The sequence below is a fragment of the Melanerpes formicivorus genome, unplaced genomic scaffold (genome assembly GCF_026170545.1).
Source record: "Melanerpes formicivorus ecotype bairdi unplaced genomic scaffold, bMelFor1.0.p_v2 SCAF_4, whole genome shotgun sequence".
Lineage (NCBI taxonomy): Eukaryota > Metazoa > Chordata > Aves > Piciformes > Picidae > Melanerpes > Melanerpes formicivorus.
This window is the reverse complement of record NW_027142356.1, coordinates 23,899,105-23,919,195: the sequence shown is the minus strand read 5'-3', so window position 1 is coordinate 23,919,195 and position 20,091 is coordinate 23,899,105. Positions and strand designations below refer to the sequence as shown.

The 20,091-nt window shown below is 39.8% G+C and overlaps 1 protein-coding gene across 2 annotated transcripts in view; it reads right to left on the bottom strand.

Moving 5' to 3' along the window:
* Window positions 1–20,091, bottom strand: part of TNKS (tankyrase) — a 123,000-nt gene that overhangs the window by 87,723 nt on the left and 15,186 nt on the right. For both annotated transcript variants that reach the window (XM_068137316.1, XM_068137317.1), the window contains exon 3: window positions 10,654–10,749. In XM_068137316.1, coding sequence (XP_067993417.1) covers window positions 10,654–10,749 — 96 coding nt within the window. The remainder of the gene's footprint in view (window positions 1–10,653; window positions 10,750–20,091) is intronic.

Here is a 20,091-nt window from a genome sequence, read left to right as displayed (position 1 = left end):
TGTATTTGAACAAAATATAGAACCCCTTCAAACCTCTGAGAAGTCTAGGCATTTCAGAGTAGAGACTTGAAATGTGTCAGATCACTTCGGTCATCCAAAGTGAGAAGAAATGCCTATCATGGCCAATCTGAAAAACCCAAGCTCATCTGAATAAACTGCAGATTGCTGAAGACTGCATCTTGGATTAGACAGCTCAGGAGAAAAGACACCTAGGGAAATGAGGGACAGGAGTAAAGGGGAATGCTGAGCAAAGTCCAAAAAAGTTGATGCTCCAGAGGTCTAAAGTTAAACGCATTCCCCTGCAATACCTGGTTAACTTCCTGTGCATATTCAACTCAGCTTGCATGTATGAGCATTCTGCTATGACCACAACAAACTTCCCCTCTCACAGGATCTCTGACTCACTCTGAATTCAGTATATGAATCAAGATGGCACAACAAATTAAATATCATCTGCAGGACACCTGCTTTATTTACTGCATAAATGGGAAAGCAAATAGGAACTGTTGGAAGCAAAGTCCAGTGCACATCCCCATTCAGTTTATGATCGAGCATCCCAGGGTGAAACAGGACATCTGAGACAACCATGTGCTGCACTTCCAACCCTGCTATGAGAATGGCAGCATTAGCAGAAGGGCAAGACAAAATCTAGGGCATGGAAGTTTCAAGGAGCTGCACATAAATCCACAGGGGACTGCCATAACATTAAGTACAAATTCAAGAAATCCTAAGAAAGAATTTTCAAACATACTGTTAAAAATGGATTTCCTACTAGGTAAGAGTAATCACAATCTTAAATCATAGGTTAACAAAGCTACAGGGACTTGAGAACTAACACAATGACTTTCAGAGATAAGTTACACAAGCAGGAGATGAAGATCTTTTTTAAAGATTTATACAAAAATTTCTAGACATTTAATGCCTCATAAAGGAAAAAAGGAAGCAAAAAGCAACTTCTCCTTTCTAAAGATTTCCCTAAAACTATTTTTCATTAACATTAATGGAGCTCAAAACCCCAAATCCCCTCAAATTTCAGAAGTATTAACTACTTTTTAATGTTTTATTCTTGCCCTGTGCTGCAGAGAATTCAGGATGGGCCCCGTGCCCATTTCTTGACAAGGTGTGAGCACTTTTCAGCTGGCAAGAACAAACCAAACATCGACAAAACAAAACTGATGCAGCAGTTCTGTACAGAAAATCTCCAATGCAGCCCAGAGCGCTCTGTAGCAGAGGGACCAAACCAAGAGCTTAAGGACTGACTTTCAGCTCTTTTTCACTTTGGAAAACGAGAAGAAACCTTCCCCTAAGACTAACATATCTCTACCAATCAGAATAATTGATGGATTTATTTCCAGTGATATTATTAAATTCAGTATACACACACAGCAAATCTACCTTAAATGCATACTTTCAAGTTTGTCAAAGCTTCTTACTGGAAGACCTCAGCTGAGTCACGGCTTTCAAGTAGGGCGTCAGAATTATGCTTCTTTCCTGAGATTATTAAAGTATGACCTTTCAAACCACATGCACCTGGCTGGGTTAGTTATTTTGAAAGAAACAAATACTTTATTTTAAAGTTTGTATGCTGCTTCAAACTAAAAAATAGCTCCCGTGGAAATGAAATAATAAAACATTACTAGCATAAAAGAAGGAGGTTGGAAAGCCACAAAAATTAACAACCTGAAACAACACAATATTTACATAGCACTCTCTTGAAATCTGGGCATTTATTCAACATTCATTAAGAGAACGGAAGTCATACCTGACACTGTCTGGGAATATATAGGTGAGGGGAGGAAGAAGAAAATGGGATGTAGAGTAAGGAAGCTAGCTGGACAGAGCAGCCAAAGTAATCATGGATTTTGGATGAAGAATTTGGAATACAACCATGATTAAGAGCTAGGAGGAGGGGGGAACGAAAAAAAAAAACACAAGCAAAAGCCACAAAATCCTAAACAAACCAAACAAAGGAAACCACCAAAAAGCAGAAAAACAAAAACAAACCTATAGGCATAGTAAGAGGAAGAGAAAAGGATGGAGTTGTAAGGGGTGTGCATATGCATGCATGTGAATGTACTGGCAGGAAGTGGGGGCCAAGCTTAAGAAGGACAAGCCGAGTTCCTGGAACTGAGACCAAAAGTAGGATAGCACTGGCCAGAGTACATAAGAGCACTGCGAGAACCAGCTGCATGAGCCAGTGTCACCAAGTGCAGAAAGAATGGGAAAACATCCCATAAGTTCAATCACATGCTACTTTTTGTAACAGTGCTTCCTTATCTGGGAAGCAATGAAGTAACACATGAGCCGCTTCAAACCTACATCCTATCCTGATCTAGTGTGGGGCATCCCTGCCCATGGCAGGGGGGGTTGGAACTAGATGATCCTTGTGGTCCCTTCCAACCCTGACTGATACTATGATACTATATAGCAGGATACAAGACATCTTTACTCAGCTGCTAACAGAGTTGAGATGGAATAGCAAAACACCACTGCTCTTCAGCATGTTATAGTAACACATTCAATCATGGAAATGCTGATCAGAATCAAGAAGAAAACCCTTGTTTCCAAAGGAAATATTTAGCTGTCTTAAACACACAACCTATTTTCACCCACCCCCTATCTTGCACCACTCTTGCTTTCAATTCTCGCAGCAAATGAAGCAGAAGCCATATGGACAACACTGTACTTCACTGCATAGTCTTGATTCCTCCCCAGAGCACTCCCATCCATCCTGCTGAATGAGGCAGTAGGGAATAGTAAGCAGTTTCATATGCAGAGTCTGTGTCCTAATAAGTGCATAAAAAGGTAAAATTGTCTGCCTCTCCCACTTCCCAGTCAGTGTATTTTCCTTATGCAACATTAACATTCTTTCAGATTCATCTGTTCAGTCTGGAAAAAAATAGTCATAAATGTTTTGTCCACATATTCACAGCTTTCAGTGGTTCATCTCTTTCAAAATTTAAACATGAATTCACTTGCAGAAAAAACCCCCACAAAAACAGTCAAGTATGAAAGACTGCTCTTGAACATTCAGTACAACAGAGAACAGCAATGGGAGCACTGTTTGCAGGAATTATCCAGCTAGCTAGAAATTTCATAGTTTTATGCTTGCTTACAGACTAGATTACAGATTAGAATCCAATATAACATACAAAACCTACACTGAAATAGCTACTACTTACAAACAAAATGAAAGAAATGGAAAGTCACATCATACAACATGCTCCACCCACTCATTTCTTACCACTGCCCTCTGGCTTACTATCACGTGCAAGTACACAGTGTGAAAAGACTGGTTTGGTACAAGAATTCAAAAAAGTTATTAATGAACAGTGGAAACATGTAGTAGAGATCAACACACTATTTGGCTCAGGGCTGGCAAAAATTGCCAGTAATAATAAAAAATGTACATATAGACTATGCAAAAAACCAACAAAGAAACCCCAAACCCAACCCAACCCAACTCTATACTTAACAATAAATAAAACTACTTAATTAACAAACAAAAATCACTAAAGTATAAGATTAAGTCAGTACTCAAAGCAAAGAGACAAAAAAGATGAATGCTCTGATGCACTACAGAAACAGAAATGCTTCTTACATGTTTCTGTAATTATTTTCCTGGGGCAGCATGGAAAATACACTTCAGGCTCTGTAGTTAGGTTTAGAGATCTTATTTGCTATTCTGTCCATTTGAATAAAAACAAGTAGTTAAGAAAAGCTTCTTTTGAGTTCATTGTTAAATTTCAGTGTGAGTATAGGCTAAATAAATGTGCATACCTTAGGCTTCTGAAAGCATTCAAAACATCCAAAATTCTATACAATAGCAGAGATGAGAATTAGAGAATTGAAAGACTTTATTTTGATGCTTTGTGAAAGCTTTGAAAGGATAATTTGTTCCTTTGACAAGTTAAGAGTTTTATTCTGTTCAGAGGGCTCTTAATAAATATTCCTACATGGATATCATGGTAAAACAGAAAGCTTGAAGAATGAAAAACCTGGCAAGGGGAATGGTGTAAACCAAAACCATGCTTTTCATTAAAGCGCCAATCCTGGATCCCACGGTGCCCCTTCTTATTTAACCAACAGACTACATACTTAACTCCTTGCCTAAACATAGGATAGGAACAAGAAGGAAAAGTCAACTGTTCTAGCCAGACAGTGACTTTGAGACACACAACTAAGTTTGAACAGAAAATGAGGATGACATCACTCATCTCTAAAACAGAGAGCTGGGGGAAAGATGATAAGCTCCCATTATCCTAAAGCTAATCTGAACAGAACAGAGCGTCCCAATAAAGTCACACCAGTAAGAAATCTAAGCATAAGGAGGCATGGAAATGGGAAATTTAGGTGGCAGAACTTACATACCAGCTCATATCAACCCTTGAACAAGTCCTTCTTTAGAATTTGTAATTTGGGTTAAATAATCTACCATGCTGAAGGAAACAAACTTAAGAATTCACAATTCCCTTACAAGCTCCCATAAAACATTCATCTCTTCTGCAATCAGAGAGGTAATAAAAAACAAGCTTAACTTGAATAGAACCTGGAATTAAAAAGGAAAAAAAAAAAAAGTATCACTACAGAAGTCAACTGGATGTTACACCAGAGCTCACTGCTTAAAGCAAGATAGGCTCTCTTGATACAACGATGCAGTGCTGGACAGGGGAAAGGGAATCAGAGATACCAGTGGCGCCAAAGTACTTCATTTACACCGAAGAGAAATTCTGGGTGTAGACAGTTAAAAAGAACAAGGACCGCTCTTCCTGAAAAGGAAATACAGCAGAAATGCACACAAAGTATGGCATGGCATCTAGAACAAAATAAGACCGTTTCTTTGTCTTTCCTCTCGATGTAAAAGCAAGGAAATGTGACTCTAACAGAAGTGAGAAAGGAAGGCATTGCACTTGTAGCCTGCAAAGTAACCAGTGCACACCGAAGCAGGAACCAGACCACATACTAAATGAGATTTATTCTTTTTTAAAAAGTGCATATTTACAAATCTAAGCAGATATCTGCAATTAGAATATCCTCTAAAATGGGAAGACAAGATTTATATAGCCATAGACTATGAGCTTCTAGATGAGTAGCACCTAAATTGTAGACTTCTTAAGTCTGTGCCACAAGTACATTTTGCCTTTAATTTTCCAAAGGCTGGAAGAGCAATGCCCCAGCACTCCCAAAGGAAGACTGACATGCCTCATAATTATCCAGAAACTGGATGTAAAGCGTCACCACAGACTCCCAATTGCCAAAGTATCACACGACATCTATACCAGTGAGCAGAGCAGATGGCTTGTTTCCTCCTGAGCAGGCCTTGGCAAAAATTATGAGAGCAGGCCTACCTTAATTATAAACAAATAATCACAAAAGCACAACAGTCAAAGCACAGACAAGTGCTGGAAAAGGCCCTTTAGACCTCTTGCTTCAAGACATATGCCAAAGGCCTCTACAAAATAGGGTAAAAGCTTTCTGCAGGGCAAGGATATTTCTCAACTGCTGCATTTCTTGCACTTCTCTCTAGGGCAGCAGATCTCTGTGTCACCATCATACAAGATGGTGACCCAGGGAAGCTGACAGCCAAAACCATTCTAGCAGCAGCTGCCCTCCTTACCACCAAAATGTTTCTCCCTTTGCATTGATATTTATCTTACTGTTTCATAATGGCAGAGGCTACATCTTGTCCAGTATCTGACTTCAGAGTGTACTGTGTTAAGAATTAGATCAAGAAAAGGAAAGGGAGAGCAGGATGGCACCTCCTAAAATGAAGTGCTAGTATAATTCCAGAATGCCTTCAAAGGAAATACTACTAACCCAGAAGGAAATCAAAGAAACATTTGGGCTGAAATGGACCTTAAAAAAATCTTCTAGTTCCAACTCCCCTGCCACTGGCAGGGACACTTTTCTCTAGACCAGATTGCTGAAAGCCACAGAAAGTTCAGGGACTTGAGACAGTCAAGCTGCAAAGATGCCAGAGTAAAAATAAAACTCACCCAAACTAATTTATTTTCTTCCTGCTAATTTAAAAAGACATGAGATGTACATAGGATCCATCTTCCATTCTCTAAAGTTAAATAAACTTTCTGTAGTGAAATACCAGGTTTTTCCTGCATAGATGGCAAGAGATTATGCATAGATGGCAATTCACTTTTTTTTTTTTAAAGTGCAAATATACCTCAATAAATGGACTATGCTCCCCATTTAAATTAAAAAGTTGACGTGACAAGTACATGGAAACATGAATCCTCATTAACCTCTCTGGCAACCTTAGCCCAGCTGTACTTACTACGCATCAAGCTGTCCTTGACATCCAAAACACAGAAAGGAGGAATGTTCAACAGGACTTAAGTACCATAGTATCAGTCAGAGTTGGAAGGGACCACAAGGATCATCTAGTTCAAACCCCACTGCCATGGGCAGGGACACCCCACACTAGATCAGCCTGGCCACAGCCTCATCCAGCCTGGGCTTAAACACCTCCAGGGATGGCGCCCCAACCACCTCCCTGGACAACCCATTCCAGGGTTTCACCACTCTCATGGTGAAGAACCTCCTCCTCACATCCAGCCTGAATCTCCCCACCTCCAGCTTCATTCCATTCCCCCTAGTCCTATCACTACCTGATATCCTGAGAAGTCCCTCCCCAGCCTTCCTGTAGGCCCCCTTCAGATACTGGAAGGCCACAAATAGGTCACCTCAGAGCCTTCTCTTCTCCAGCCCCAACTCTTTTAGTCTGTCCTCATAGGAGAGGTGCTCCAGCCCTCTGATCATCCTCATGGCCCTTCTCTGGACACGTTCCAGCACGTCCATATCCCTCTTGTAATAGGGGCTCCAGAACTGGATGCAGTACTCCAGGTGGGGTCTCACCAGAGCTGAATAGAGGGGGAGGATCACCTCCCTTGACCTGCTGGCCACACTTCTCCTGATGCAGCCCAGGATCTGATTGGCTTTGCGGGCTGCAAGTGCACACTGAGAGCTCGTGTTGAGCTTCTTGTCCACCAGCACCCCCAAGTCTCTCTCCTCAGGGCTGCTTTCCATTGTTTACCAAAGGTAAGAGGCTCTGATGTTCCTGCTTTCTGTTGGAAATAAGGGCTTTTACAAATGAGTAAATAAGTAAAAGACCTTATTTCCAACAGAAAGCAGGAACATCAGAGCCTCTTAACTTTGGAAAACAATTCTAGTAACAAACAAGAAATTATTTCCTACCCCAAGAAATCTTCCTTTGAAGTCAAAGCAGTTCACCAACTTTTGTCATTGTGACCTCTTTCAAGGGAGTAATTCTTGAAACTGACATTACAAAACAGTGTCATGGATCATTCAAGGAGGTATTATCCAACCAAAGTGCCTTCAGCTCCTGCTAGCAGCTATGGAAACTGCTCAAGTGCAAGAATGACCATTCATGGAGAGGTAGCATTTCCAAATAGCATAAAATATTGGTAAGTGGCAAAAAAGCAGCACTGTATGAAAATCAAAATAAATAATTTACATAAATCATCAACAATATTGTTGGCTCTCCATATACTGTACAGGAAAGATATAAAAGGATACTAATGTTTGAAGTGACAATAAGCAAAGAGAGCAATGAAGACTAATTACGACTTGTTATGCAAAATCTCCCAAAGGCCCTGTTCTGGATGTAAGCCTCACAGTACTATGTATGGTGACAAAGATGAGTCCCCATCTCAGAAGCCACATTAAAGGCAATTAAAGTAAAATAAAATTAACTAGGATATTGATCTGATGTGTGTAACAGTCCTGGTTTTTAGATGCAATATGTTTTTGGAGCCTGTATTATGACTTCAGCCTAAAGAAAAAGAGGATTACAATCTTTTTTCCTGACAACTTGATTCAGGAACAGTAAGGGATGCTAAGGAAGGAAGAGGAAACAAACAAACAATCACCCCTCTCAATTATCAAGTGTTACAATCATACAAGTGCTGCTTATCCTGCAGAAGGGGCAAGAACCACTGTTTCCTGATTAATAAAAATCACATTCTCCATTACTCTTTTTTTTCTTTCATTAAAATAAAAAGGTGTTGTTTTTTTCCATTTAAAAAAGAAGTCCATTCCCATCAAAATGTTAGTCCTTCAGCTGCATTATACATCCTTTAAAACATAAGTTTTAAGAGAATATTGGAAGAAGATGGCTGGAAGTCATCCCAGAAAACACTGCCTTATATATATCCTTTCTGTAATTCAGGAGCAAAAGACGCTATACATTATTCTACACTATCAAGACAGAAAAGAACAAATCATTGTGGATTCAGCATTTGCTGCCAGAACATCAGAAATGCTTTTTACACAGCAGGAATGTCCCTTAGAAAAAAAAGACATAGTATTTTTTGTCAAACTGAAAGGCTTTAACTAATTACCAGCAAGTTTTCTGTTGCTAAATTTGAGGTGAAATTAATACCGTAAGAACAACCTTAACATGCATGCCATTTAAAGATGCAAATACAGTAACAATTACAGGTTGTTCTTTCAGGATCACCCCACTTTTAAAACCTATAAATATGAGCATTTCTAAAATCCCACCATTGAACATTAAATACTGAAAATTAATACATCCTACGCATCCTTAATCCAGTAATACCTTTAAGTTCTGATGCACCTAATTGCAAAGCATTGCTGTAGCTAAAGATTATCCTGAGCCAGATAGATCCTAATAAATCCCTTAAATCCCCTTCTTCCAGAGGGATGAAGCAAGACCTGAAGGTAACAGCATATGGGAAAACACTTGAGAAAGTAGCAGCCTAACAGAGATACTAGAAAGCAGGGCAGCATCCAGAAAAAAAAAGTAAGTTCTTCATAGAAAGTTTCTATTTAAATGGCATCCAGTGTCAGCTTTTTCAGTTACTGTGCATCACACAGCAGCTGCAGCCTGATTCAAACCCTGTTTACACAGCTTGGAGCACAGCATACAGAGAGCCCAGCGTAGCCAAGAGCCACCTTGAGGACAAAGCTGACAAAACCAAAAGCTGATTTTCTTGCTAGGAAGAATAAACATATACAAAAATTACATCTCTAGGATCTTTAAAACACCTAAACAGCAGCAGAAGTGGCTCTGTGTATGGTGCTTATACACACAACCTGGTAGCATCCATTGGTTTCAGAAGCCTGGATGCTCACACATGAGGCATTAGAGGTCAGGCTAGGGACACAGGGCATCTCAGAGGGATGCTTCTAATCAGTCTCCACTGGTTTGCTATTACCCATTGCCCACTCCATTGCTTAAAGAACAAGGTAGTGTTTCAGTGCCTGCAGAAGTCAGTGGGGCAGATGTGAAGTCCTAAGTCTTCTATCCTCTGAATCTTTGAGCACAGCCTGAGGAGCAGCTCCAAGCCTGGAACCACTAAACTGTATGTATACCAAGTTCTCCGCAATTAAATACTGAATGTCCATTAACACCTTTGAGGTACCTCGACTCCCTGGTACCCTTTCAATCTGTGGTGACTGTACAAACAGACCCATTAACAACAGAAAGTTAGCTTAACCTGCATAGCGCAAGTGACGTTAGTGTTAACACTGTAGGAATGTGTTCAAATGTGACACTGAGTAATTAAACTAAATCATATGTATTTAAAGTGCACTGTTCCAAAGGCACTCTCAGATCACTGCAGAGCTGTATATAATTATGTATAGCAGTCAGCAGACTGGAAAAAAGATGAGGAAATGTTCCTGACAAAGCCAAGGGAGCTGGTGTGCTTTGAACATAATCTGAAGAAAGAATATGGGTGCTGCACAGTACATAACCTATAAATTACTCTGTCAATAAAATGAGATAATGGGGGGGAAAATGAAAAGAAGAAAAACAGCTATTGCTTCAAATGAAGCTCAGCTGCTCATTCCCTTTCCATAAATCTAATTGTATGTATTTTTAAATGCAAGATGACTTTGCTCTGAACGTTATTTCCTAGATGTCAAAAGCAGCAAAGAGGGCTGTGTATTTCTTGATACAGATTTGACAGGCTACTATATTATACTTTTAATGATTATCAATACGCTACAACAATTAGTTTATAGAAAAACTAAGTTTTATCTGTACAGTATTTTAATAACATATATTATTTGGCACCAATATCTCCTAAGGGGGGGGGGAATCAATTGGTGAGAAAGTTCTATCATAAATTACTAATGAGGAAGGAAAGGGCAGCATGTGAATCTGCAGCAAAACATAACGTAACTACTCATCTCTGCAATCACGAGCAGATTGTCTTTCTGCTCACAGGTACTTTTATAGTTATACAAATGCCCTTGCTTGCTGAACAGTGAAGGTCTTAAAACAACTGACCTGAATTTTTTTTCTCCACCCTTTTATTTTTTCTCTCCTTTATTTCAAGGGTTAAGGGCTTTTATTCAATCTGTATATTCAGTAGCAATTAAGAAAAGCATAAAACCATACAGAAACACAGTGAATGATGGATAATGTTAAACCAGAAAATTACAGCATTAGCATACGTAGTATGAGCAAACCTACAGCAGCACAGAAGATTAACAGCAGTTGCATCAAATATGAGAAGTGGTAGAGGACAGTTTTAAAAGGCTTTTACACAACAGAAACCCCCCAAAGGCAGAAGGCTCTCATGATGCTGAGCTCACAATCAAAAAATGAACCACAAGGAACGCTGATGAGAGATGTATGCATCTTACCCGTGAGTACAGCTTTTGCTGAAGGGTCTGCTAGATCCAGCGCAGATTTCCCATCGGTGTTCCGAATGTTTGGATCAGCTCCGTGCTGCAGCAGCACTGTGCAGGGAAAGCAGAAACAGTATCTTACCTCAGGTATACACAGATCATTTACCGTTAAGTGTCTCCTCGGCATGATGTAGGGATAAAAACACATTGCCAGACTTTCTTTATTTTTCCTTCTGGATTTTTTTTCCCCCTCTCTCTCTTTTATATACTAACCCTCCCCCCCCCCTTTTTTTTCCCCCTCTCCCCTTTTCGGTTAAGCACTGCAGCACAGGATCTTCTGAGTAAGGCTAAGTTGGCAAGTTAAGATATAGTAAGATCACATGACTTTGCATGATAAACATGAACCCTGGATCTCTTGCACTACTCTGTTTTGGATCCTTCCTGACAGCTAGCTGGGAAGCTGTGCATTCACTGACTCATACTGGGAAATCTGCTGTGGAGCCTGCTCCTGCTTTTACTACCTCCACTGCCGCTTTGTTACCACTCCTGTTCCTTTTCCTGCTGAGTATCTCAAGTCCCCCCACCTCTGGTACATCAGTAGTATTCCATCAGTGGCTTGTCACTTGTACACAAAATCTTCACCACAGCATACCAGCTTACCTTCAAGAAGTGTAACAAATAGACTAAGATGTGTAACCTGGTACCCTGCTTTCTGGCATTCAGAGGCTATTACTTTAACTGCTATTTCTTTCCCCTCCTAAGCCTATTAACACATAAAAATTCAAAACCACAAAAATACTTAGAATGCAATATGCAACCATATGGCTAGGAAGGCACTGATACAGTACATCATCACCTAGACCAGCTCACCAAAAAAAGGAAAACACATTTAATCAGAAGCAACATAACCATGCAGTTCAGACCACCCCCCTCTCAAGATGACAGCATTTTCGAAAGAATTGGAAAACAAAGCACACAGCAACATCAGGTCTGACAAACAGGGCCCCAATTCTCCATGTCCCCCAAATGTTGTGCAAAATAAGCACAACCTATTACAAATTCAGAGCAACAGTAACACATGTACTTTGCACAAGTGGGAAGAGGACAGCATACAGAGGACCAAAGATCCAATGCCAAGGAGACAAACCATAAAAACCAGGAGATGTTTATGGCTGCTCATGTAATTGTCTATTGGACTGAAGGAGTCAAGACAAAGAAATAACTGCAGTTATCATAATTAAAGGTGCAGAACCACTTAATAGCAGGATTCTCCAGGGGAAAAAAATCCAGACCAAAAGTAATTACTAATATTATATGACATATGTCACTTCAATCAGTTGAAGTCTTTGCATAAAACTTTAATTTAGAGAAAACCTGTTTAACTGGTGGTATTGTTTTTACTCAAATCTCTTTTCTTACACAATTCTGATTTTAAATGCTTTTAACATTGCCAAATTTCACATATTTCAGCTCACAGAATGCTATGCTACATGCTTGCCCTAAGCTTAATTTTTGCATAAGTTTGGTGCTATAATGAAGCTAATTATTTTATCCTTTGCCAAGAAGGTACAATTGTCCCATGTTTTTGAAAGAAGAGTTTATTGAAAGCAGTTTGCTTCTTGTTGTTTTTCCGTTCAGTGATAGGTTGAGGTTCTCTCTTATATCAAGATGGAGTCACCAAAATAGGGGGGGAAAAGCAATAATTCAGCTAGCACATGCTCACAGAAGCTTGTTAAGATCTGGCACCTATGTTTAGGAAGATGCCATCTGTGCCACACATGCTACCACCCCCTTAGAGATCTTACTCATGGACAGGTTTGACTCTGATCCAGCCTCACAAGCCAGCTAGGCACACTCCAGCAGGAAGTGGTGAACAGGACTCTACACAGAGTTTTTTTAAAACTCAGTGGGCAGTAGAGAAAGGATAAAGAGGCACACTCAGCATGCCCTGTCTCTATTCTTTTGGAGCATGCTAGTGAATCAATATTCTAGAGGAGAGGGAAACCATTTGTCCCAAAAGGGATCAGGGTAAAAGTGGGAACCTAAAAGAGTAAGGGAAACCAAGCAGAGGCAGGCTAGGGTGCAAGAAAAGTGACTTTGAAAAGTAAGAGATAACAAGTGCAGAGAAGTCAAAAGGATCTACAGCTGCCTGAGCCCAATGTTAAGAGAAGCACCGATTTTCAAGTCTCTTAATTCTTCAGTCTTGTGCAACCCAACCAAGAGCTCTTCTTACCCTGGACATGTTCCTGTGTGATTTACTCTAGATGGTCCTGGTCTAGCAGAGGAGGCTGGACTAAATGATCCTGAGAGGTCCCTTCCAAGCCCTACCGTTCTGTCATTCCCTTCTACTTCTGCAGGATTATACAGAGTATCTAACCTGTTCAGTCATGCTAATGAACCATGAAGGGTTTTGGCATGACTTACAACATACAAATTCTGTGTTAGGTTTGTAGTTTAAAAACCTTAGGAAACACATTAAAAAAGAATTTACTAACACTGCTTAAGATGGCTGCCTGCAAAAACTGTCCATGGAACATGAACTTCAAGTGGCCAAACTAGGTTTGGGGGGGGTGTGGGGGTGTGGGGGTGTGGAAAAGCCAACCTATTGGAACTCAATTGCTGTAACCATGAAATTTATCCTTTGGGTCTCTGTAATCACTAAACCCTTTCATCATAATCCTTCCAGCCTCTCCAAAAGCACCGAGTACAGTCCTGCAGGCAGCTCCCTTATTCAGTCCTAGAGACAGACCTACTCTGTGAAATCAATATAATTGCATCTTTGTAGAAGACAGCAATCATAAATAGACTGTATTAGAATGCAGATGAATAAAAGTAAACAAAATCAAGTCATAAAAGCAATCTTACTGTTACATTTCTTCGATTGACTATTTGGTTCTGTTCTCTCCACACATTTTTAGTGCAAAATCACATAAAAATATCCAGGTGAGCAATGTTGTCATCAACATAAGTCAACAAAAGAAGTTCAACATTTGATGTTTAGCCTGTCAGTGTAACACAGCTGTACTTCTATACCCAGCAAACCACGGGTAGCTTCTAATTGAATGCTCTCCTGCTTGTTCAAACCATGTAACACTTTAGCCCAACACAAATTCTCTTCTAACCACAGGATATTTGAGATCTAGACACAGTGTGTCTCGCCAAATTTCCTTTCCAATGCACCAGGGATGTGTAAAAGCATCAAGGTAGATCTCCTGTTTGAGAAAAGCGTTCCCTTTATAATGAAACACAACAGAACAAGCCATTCTAGCCAACTGCACCTATTCTGGATTTCAAATGCTGCACACCAGGTTTAGAGGATGATTTCTGAGTAGCCTGAAAAGGAAAACGTGGCAACAGTTTTTGACAAGAGACTTCAGTTAACAGTCAAGCATTAAGGATGGTGAGCACAAAAATTCACTCCTGAAACTTTGTTCATTAGCATACTTTGATATGCTACCTTATTTCCCCTGGATAATGGGGACACTGGGGTGTACTATTTCTCTCTACTGCGGGCAGGACTCTTAATCTGGCAATATCACTACCCGACTTTCCTTGCCTTTGCTACAATCTATATTGTACAGTGTAAAGAAGATAATCTTTTCATTGAATCTTTACATTGTATATGGACATCAAGAGTCCTGTAAGCTTAACTATAGAACAAGCATGGATTGGTATGGACTTGCATTTTTAGCCTCACTGTAACTGCTAAGTTTTTGATCTTCACATACTATCTCAAATGCTTTCTTTAATTACAGTGCAACTATACCAGAGCAGTACTAGGGATAATAAAGGCCAAATTCTTCCCACCAAATAAAAAAATTACTGTAGTGCACAGAGCATGAACTACAGCCACCAATAATTTCAGATTACTGCCAACTTGCTACAGGAGGATCAACCCTAAAATTAAACATTTGGCTTACAGCCTTCTGGCATAGGTACTTTGAACTGTGAAGCTAACCAACGCTACCTCATTTGGCTGTCAAATTATAAACCCACCAAGAAGAAACATTTTGAATTTTGGCAGTTTCAGCCTTCACATATTCACCAACAAGGTATGGCAAACACTTTCCTGGCAGCTATACATCAAAAAGGGAGAACGAAGTTTTATTAGAAGGAAAAAAAAAAGGGTGGGAGCAACTTATGTACACACAAGCCATCATATTTAGCCCTTCCTCCTCCATACTGGCGCCATTAAAAACGCACCAGGGGAAAACATGTTTGTCTGAAAGACAGAAATACAATGGGAATAGAATGGCAATAAAAATCAACCAAAAAAAAATAAAAATCAAATCATAGCACCTGCCTGAAAGTTTCTATTACCTTGCAATTAGATTAACAATAATAACAAGGCACTAATATATACTAAGAGACTCTACATGCAGACAAGTTAGAATATGGCTCCTAGCAGAGGGTTGTCTTGCTTTATGGATAAAATGACCATTTGGTCCATCGTGCACAGAGAACATCTCACTTTCAACATCAAGGCAGGTTCTTATGCACTCATGTGCTGAAGACACTGTACCAATTCCTACAGTAACAGGATGCAACTACCAATTGAACTGAGGCCCAGTAAAATATAAAATGCTTAGACATCAGACTTTACTTCAGCTTAGGTGAACAATTCACAAAAACAGGCCTCAAGGCAGCAATAAGAGACCACCAAAGCAGCATCATACACAAGGTCTCACAGTATCAATTTTTGTTTTGAGAGAACAAGGCAGCTCTAGACAAAAAGAATGTTACAAAGCACACTTTTTTTCTTAGCCTTTTCACTGTTTATCCCAGAAGAGCACTTTAGACTTCAGTCACCTGAAGTTTCAACCTCTTAGCAAGACAGCCTAATGCCTGGCCCATACACAACCTCACTTCCTAACACACTGCAATGTATCCTACAAGCAAGTTTCCACTACATTTTCTGGAAATTGGATTGAGGTGATCAGAGTTAGGTAAGGTGAAAAGGATCTGAACCAGGCAATCATTGCAACAAGCATCATTGCAACTGTCAGAGCTCTTCTGACAGGGCAAGAATATACCTTTTCAAAAGGCTCCCTCCTGCCTCAGTGCCTGCTCACAACAGTTTTCCCACAAGTAGGTGTAGCTATGATTAGTTTTCTGTATGTAGGAAGCACTAAAAAATTGCTCCCTGGCATGTCAGCTCTGCTTACCAGAGATTAAATACACATAGGGAGAGAGAACAAGCAGAAAGTTCTGGAGGCTGTAGGCAGCACAGCACTGTGATAATATCCTACTGCCCTCAGAGAAAGAGCCAGAGTTGGAAGACTCCTCAGCCTACATGAGCATTAATTCAAAGCCTTGTTTTTGCCTAGACTTGAAGTAAATATTCCTTTTCTCATTTCTGGATAGAATTTTCCATTTCAGGTAACAGAGAAAACAAAAGTATATACCAGTTATGCAGAATGCAGTCTTCTAGATAGCAATCTCAAAACCTTAATGTCACTGTAGGGTTTTCTTGTTTGTTGGGAAGTTTTTGCATCATGCAAGAGATTTGCTCCATCATTCCAGGACACACCCCCTAAGCACATAATCCACACCAAAAGCAGTACAGTGTACAGGAAGATTTGGGATTTCCACAATGAATCCACAAAAATCCACAAGAATGTAAAAAAGCTTTAGTCACACCACAAAAAAAACAAGCAAAAAGCCAAGCAAAAAATTTGATGATCTTTCTTTGAGCTAACAAGCAGTAGAAGATAGCACACTACTTACTTAATCCTGCTTATGTGTAGCCATGCACATGCATTCCCCTTTCACTGAATCACAGAATGGTTGAGGTTGAAGGGACCTCTGTAAATCACCAGGAACAACTTCCCTGCTGAAGCTGGGCCACCTATGGCCAGTTTCCCAGGACTGGTGGCTTTTCTACAACTCCAAGGAAGGAGACTCCACAACCTCTCTGAGCATCCTGTGATGGTAACTGATTGCCCTGACAATAAAAAGTATTTCCAGATGTTCAGAAGGAGCCTCCTAAGTTTGTGCCCATTTCACACAGAGGATAAAAATCAGTTCAAGTAGTCATCTAGAATATATATGGTATTAGTGTGTAAAGTTGCATTGAAGACTCTTTAAATCAAAAGCTTAAAAAAAATAATCAAACATTTAGCTCATGTGTAGATGGTACACGTTGAGGCCTCACACAACTGAACATGTTCCTTTCCTTGCAAGCAACAATGTTCCAGCTACTTAGTTTCTAAGCACCTGGGTTTCTATGCTATTCATTGAACAGCTCTGAGAAATTTTTGTTTTCCATCTACATCCCAAGTTGAAAGCTGCTTTAAGGACAAGTCTTCATTGCTTGGTCCCAATTTCACTTTTCTCTGAACAAATTCACCTTTTTCCTTCAGTTTTTATTCAAATAAATGTCAGCTGTGATCCTGATATCCCACTTGACAGATTAAGAGCCCTGCTTTCAGTGTCTTCGAAAAGCAAATGCAGCCACAGAAGCAAATCAGGTCAACAAGTAGTATCCTCAGAGGGAAAGGAATTGAACAGAGTTAAGAGAAACCAAAGACCAGATTCAATCTTCTGCTTGTTAGCTGCTTCTTCCAGGTGAAGACCCAGAAACAAAAACACAACCAGCTTGTGAAAGTCAGACAACAGACTGCATGTAGAACTAGCTACATAGCTATCAGAATGCACTATTTGCCTGTACACTAAAATCTATCACTCAGGATGTAACACTAACTGAGAAGCCTCACAAGTTTCTTAGAACTTGGTCTGGATCTATCATTTTCCTGGAACAGTAAAAGTGCATGCATAATTAAAACCAGTTTCTCTTCTTAGCACCAGGAAAAATGTGCACGGAAGTGATTTAAATGCTAGCAGCGGCTCTTAAACCAACACTCAGTGAGGTGAGCACGAGAAAAGAAAGATAAAAAGAAGAGAAAAATCAAACCAACAAACAAAACTGTCACAGTCCAAGAGCACAGACTAGTGCAAAGGTGAACTTCAGTGCCTGTGTGACTTGGGGATGCTGTATTAATCACACTGTAACATTTTGATGCAATGTAGATCTGAAATTCTTACGATTAAAGAAGCCCCAAGATGCCAAATAACTTTTGCATAAAATTTGGACCTCGTGCCAATTTTGTGAATTTAACATTAGTCCACAGCTAATATTAGTTACCAAGTGTTAAAAAAAAACAAACCACAAATAGAACATGAAATCTTAGGAATACTAAGCTGATCAGTCCATGAAATTGTACAAAACCTAGAGATTAATCAGAAGACATGAGTATTCTCAAAAACTGTCTTTCTGAAGTGTACACCAGGAAGGTCAGAATATATCAAGTTCAAGCAGATAAAGCCTTACTAACAACTGACTTGGTAGCTGTACTACATATATCAGTCTTGGAAAGTTTCCCCAGCCACTACCTTAGAGCAAGTGAAATAGTCACATTACTTTCCTTTCATAAAGGACAGAGCTACATCCATTTGTTCTCCAGTCCCAGAACTGCTCACCATCATACCCTGGTGATACTGAGCAGTGCAAGTCTTACCTGATTTAGCATTAGGTCCTTGACAAGCAAATATTCCATGCTGCAAAAATCTCACCATCTGTCAGGTAAGATATCATCACTACCTTGAGTCTCATGCTAGAAAAGAGTGCATATTAGATCAGTCTGAGTGGGTTCCTCCCCTGGGTCACACTTATGTCCTGCACTATCCTTGCATTACCCCAATCACAAAAATAAAAACAAATTGAAGCCAGTTCCACTTGGCACCTTTGTGAAACACATTCAGTATCCAATACCATATCCAGGTCAAGAGCGTGACATCTAACCAAGGAGTAACATGGGACTGCTTGCATGGACAAGACAACAAAACATGGAAGGCTACACACAGCAATATAAGCAGCAGGATTCACTTCAGACACTTCAGCCTTTCCTGGAAAGGAATAGCTTTGTCCAAAAAGTGTGTTGCTTTATGTGGAAAAACACAACACAACCAACAAAACCAAACAAAAAAAAACCCAACCAAACAAATCCCAACCACAAACCAAAAAAAAACCAAACCCCAAACAACAATGAATTACTGGAATACGGGAGTCTATATTCACCATGAGTCTTAGCAGCATGGAAGACTAAAGTGAAGACCACACATGACAAGAAGCAAGCACTCAGCATTTTCAGGAGGCTTTAACCATCCATAGCTCATCTCGTACATTTGCTTTACATTGTGGAATAATCAATTCACTATAAAGAGATACCTTACATTGTTCACAGATCTTTAATTGCCTGCACATTTTTACAAGCAAGACCTTTATAACCTACAGGAATACTTTAATCAATGTCTTCCATTAGATTCAGAAAACATCCGGGCCCCACTCATTTATGCCTCAACAACTACACATAGCTAGAGATTGTTTATAAACCACATAGGAACGGCATTAAGGCCACATGGCTCTTCAGAGACACTAAAAGTAGACACTGCCACAGTAATCAGAAGCATAGTCCCATAAGATTAAGTATTTCTGCATGATATTTAGAAAACCACTGTAAACAGGTATTGGACATCTGAATGCAGGTTCAGTGTCTGCAAGAGCAATATCTGTTCCATTACTCTGTTCCAGATAATGTATGACTTCCTCTTCCCCTCTCAATTTGCTAGCAGTTAACAGCCATACTTTTGAAGACCTTACTTCCCATAAATGCCCTACAGCAAGTTTTCCAGTAATGTTTTACATATTAAGTTACCCTATAAAGTTACTACACTCAGTTTTGGTATCTGTATCCCCCATATCAACCTCTCACTCCTAAATAAATAAAAAAAGACAGAAATACCAGAATATTCCAAGCTTTTCAGCTTGGAAAAGAGACATTTGATATAAGAAAAGATAGGAGGTCTATAAAATGATGAAAGATATGCAGAGTGCAAATACAAATTACCATTCACTATTTTCTCTCTAAAGTCCTCAAAGGCTTCCAATAGAGGCCATCAAGAACAACATTTTAAAGAAAAGGAACTGTAATGGTTTAGTGCAAGGCCTAAATTCCCTGCTCCCCCAACACAAGAGTGAAGGGAAAAAGTAACACACAAAACTTGGGGTTGAGATAAAGAGATAAGACATGAGATATCATAATCACAATGCATAATTACTTTAGCTAATAATCTAATTAATATAACAATACAATGCATGATTACCTTAGCTTAGCCTATTTACAAAAGAAGCAGTGTGAAATACAGGGGGGGGGAAAACCAAACCCAGAAACTACCTGACTCCCACCCATTCCACTGCCATCCCTGCAGGAAAGAGACAATACACAAGACCCTGGAACCCAGAAGCAGCAGCTGGAACAGGAAGCCTCCAATGTTGCAATCTGAACTTAAAGCCCCTTAATACTTCACTCCAGCTAGCGCTTTCAATTTTGAAGCTGGCATGACTGCCATCTTTATCAATGTCTATAAATATCTGAGGGGTGTGTGTCACAATGA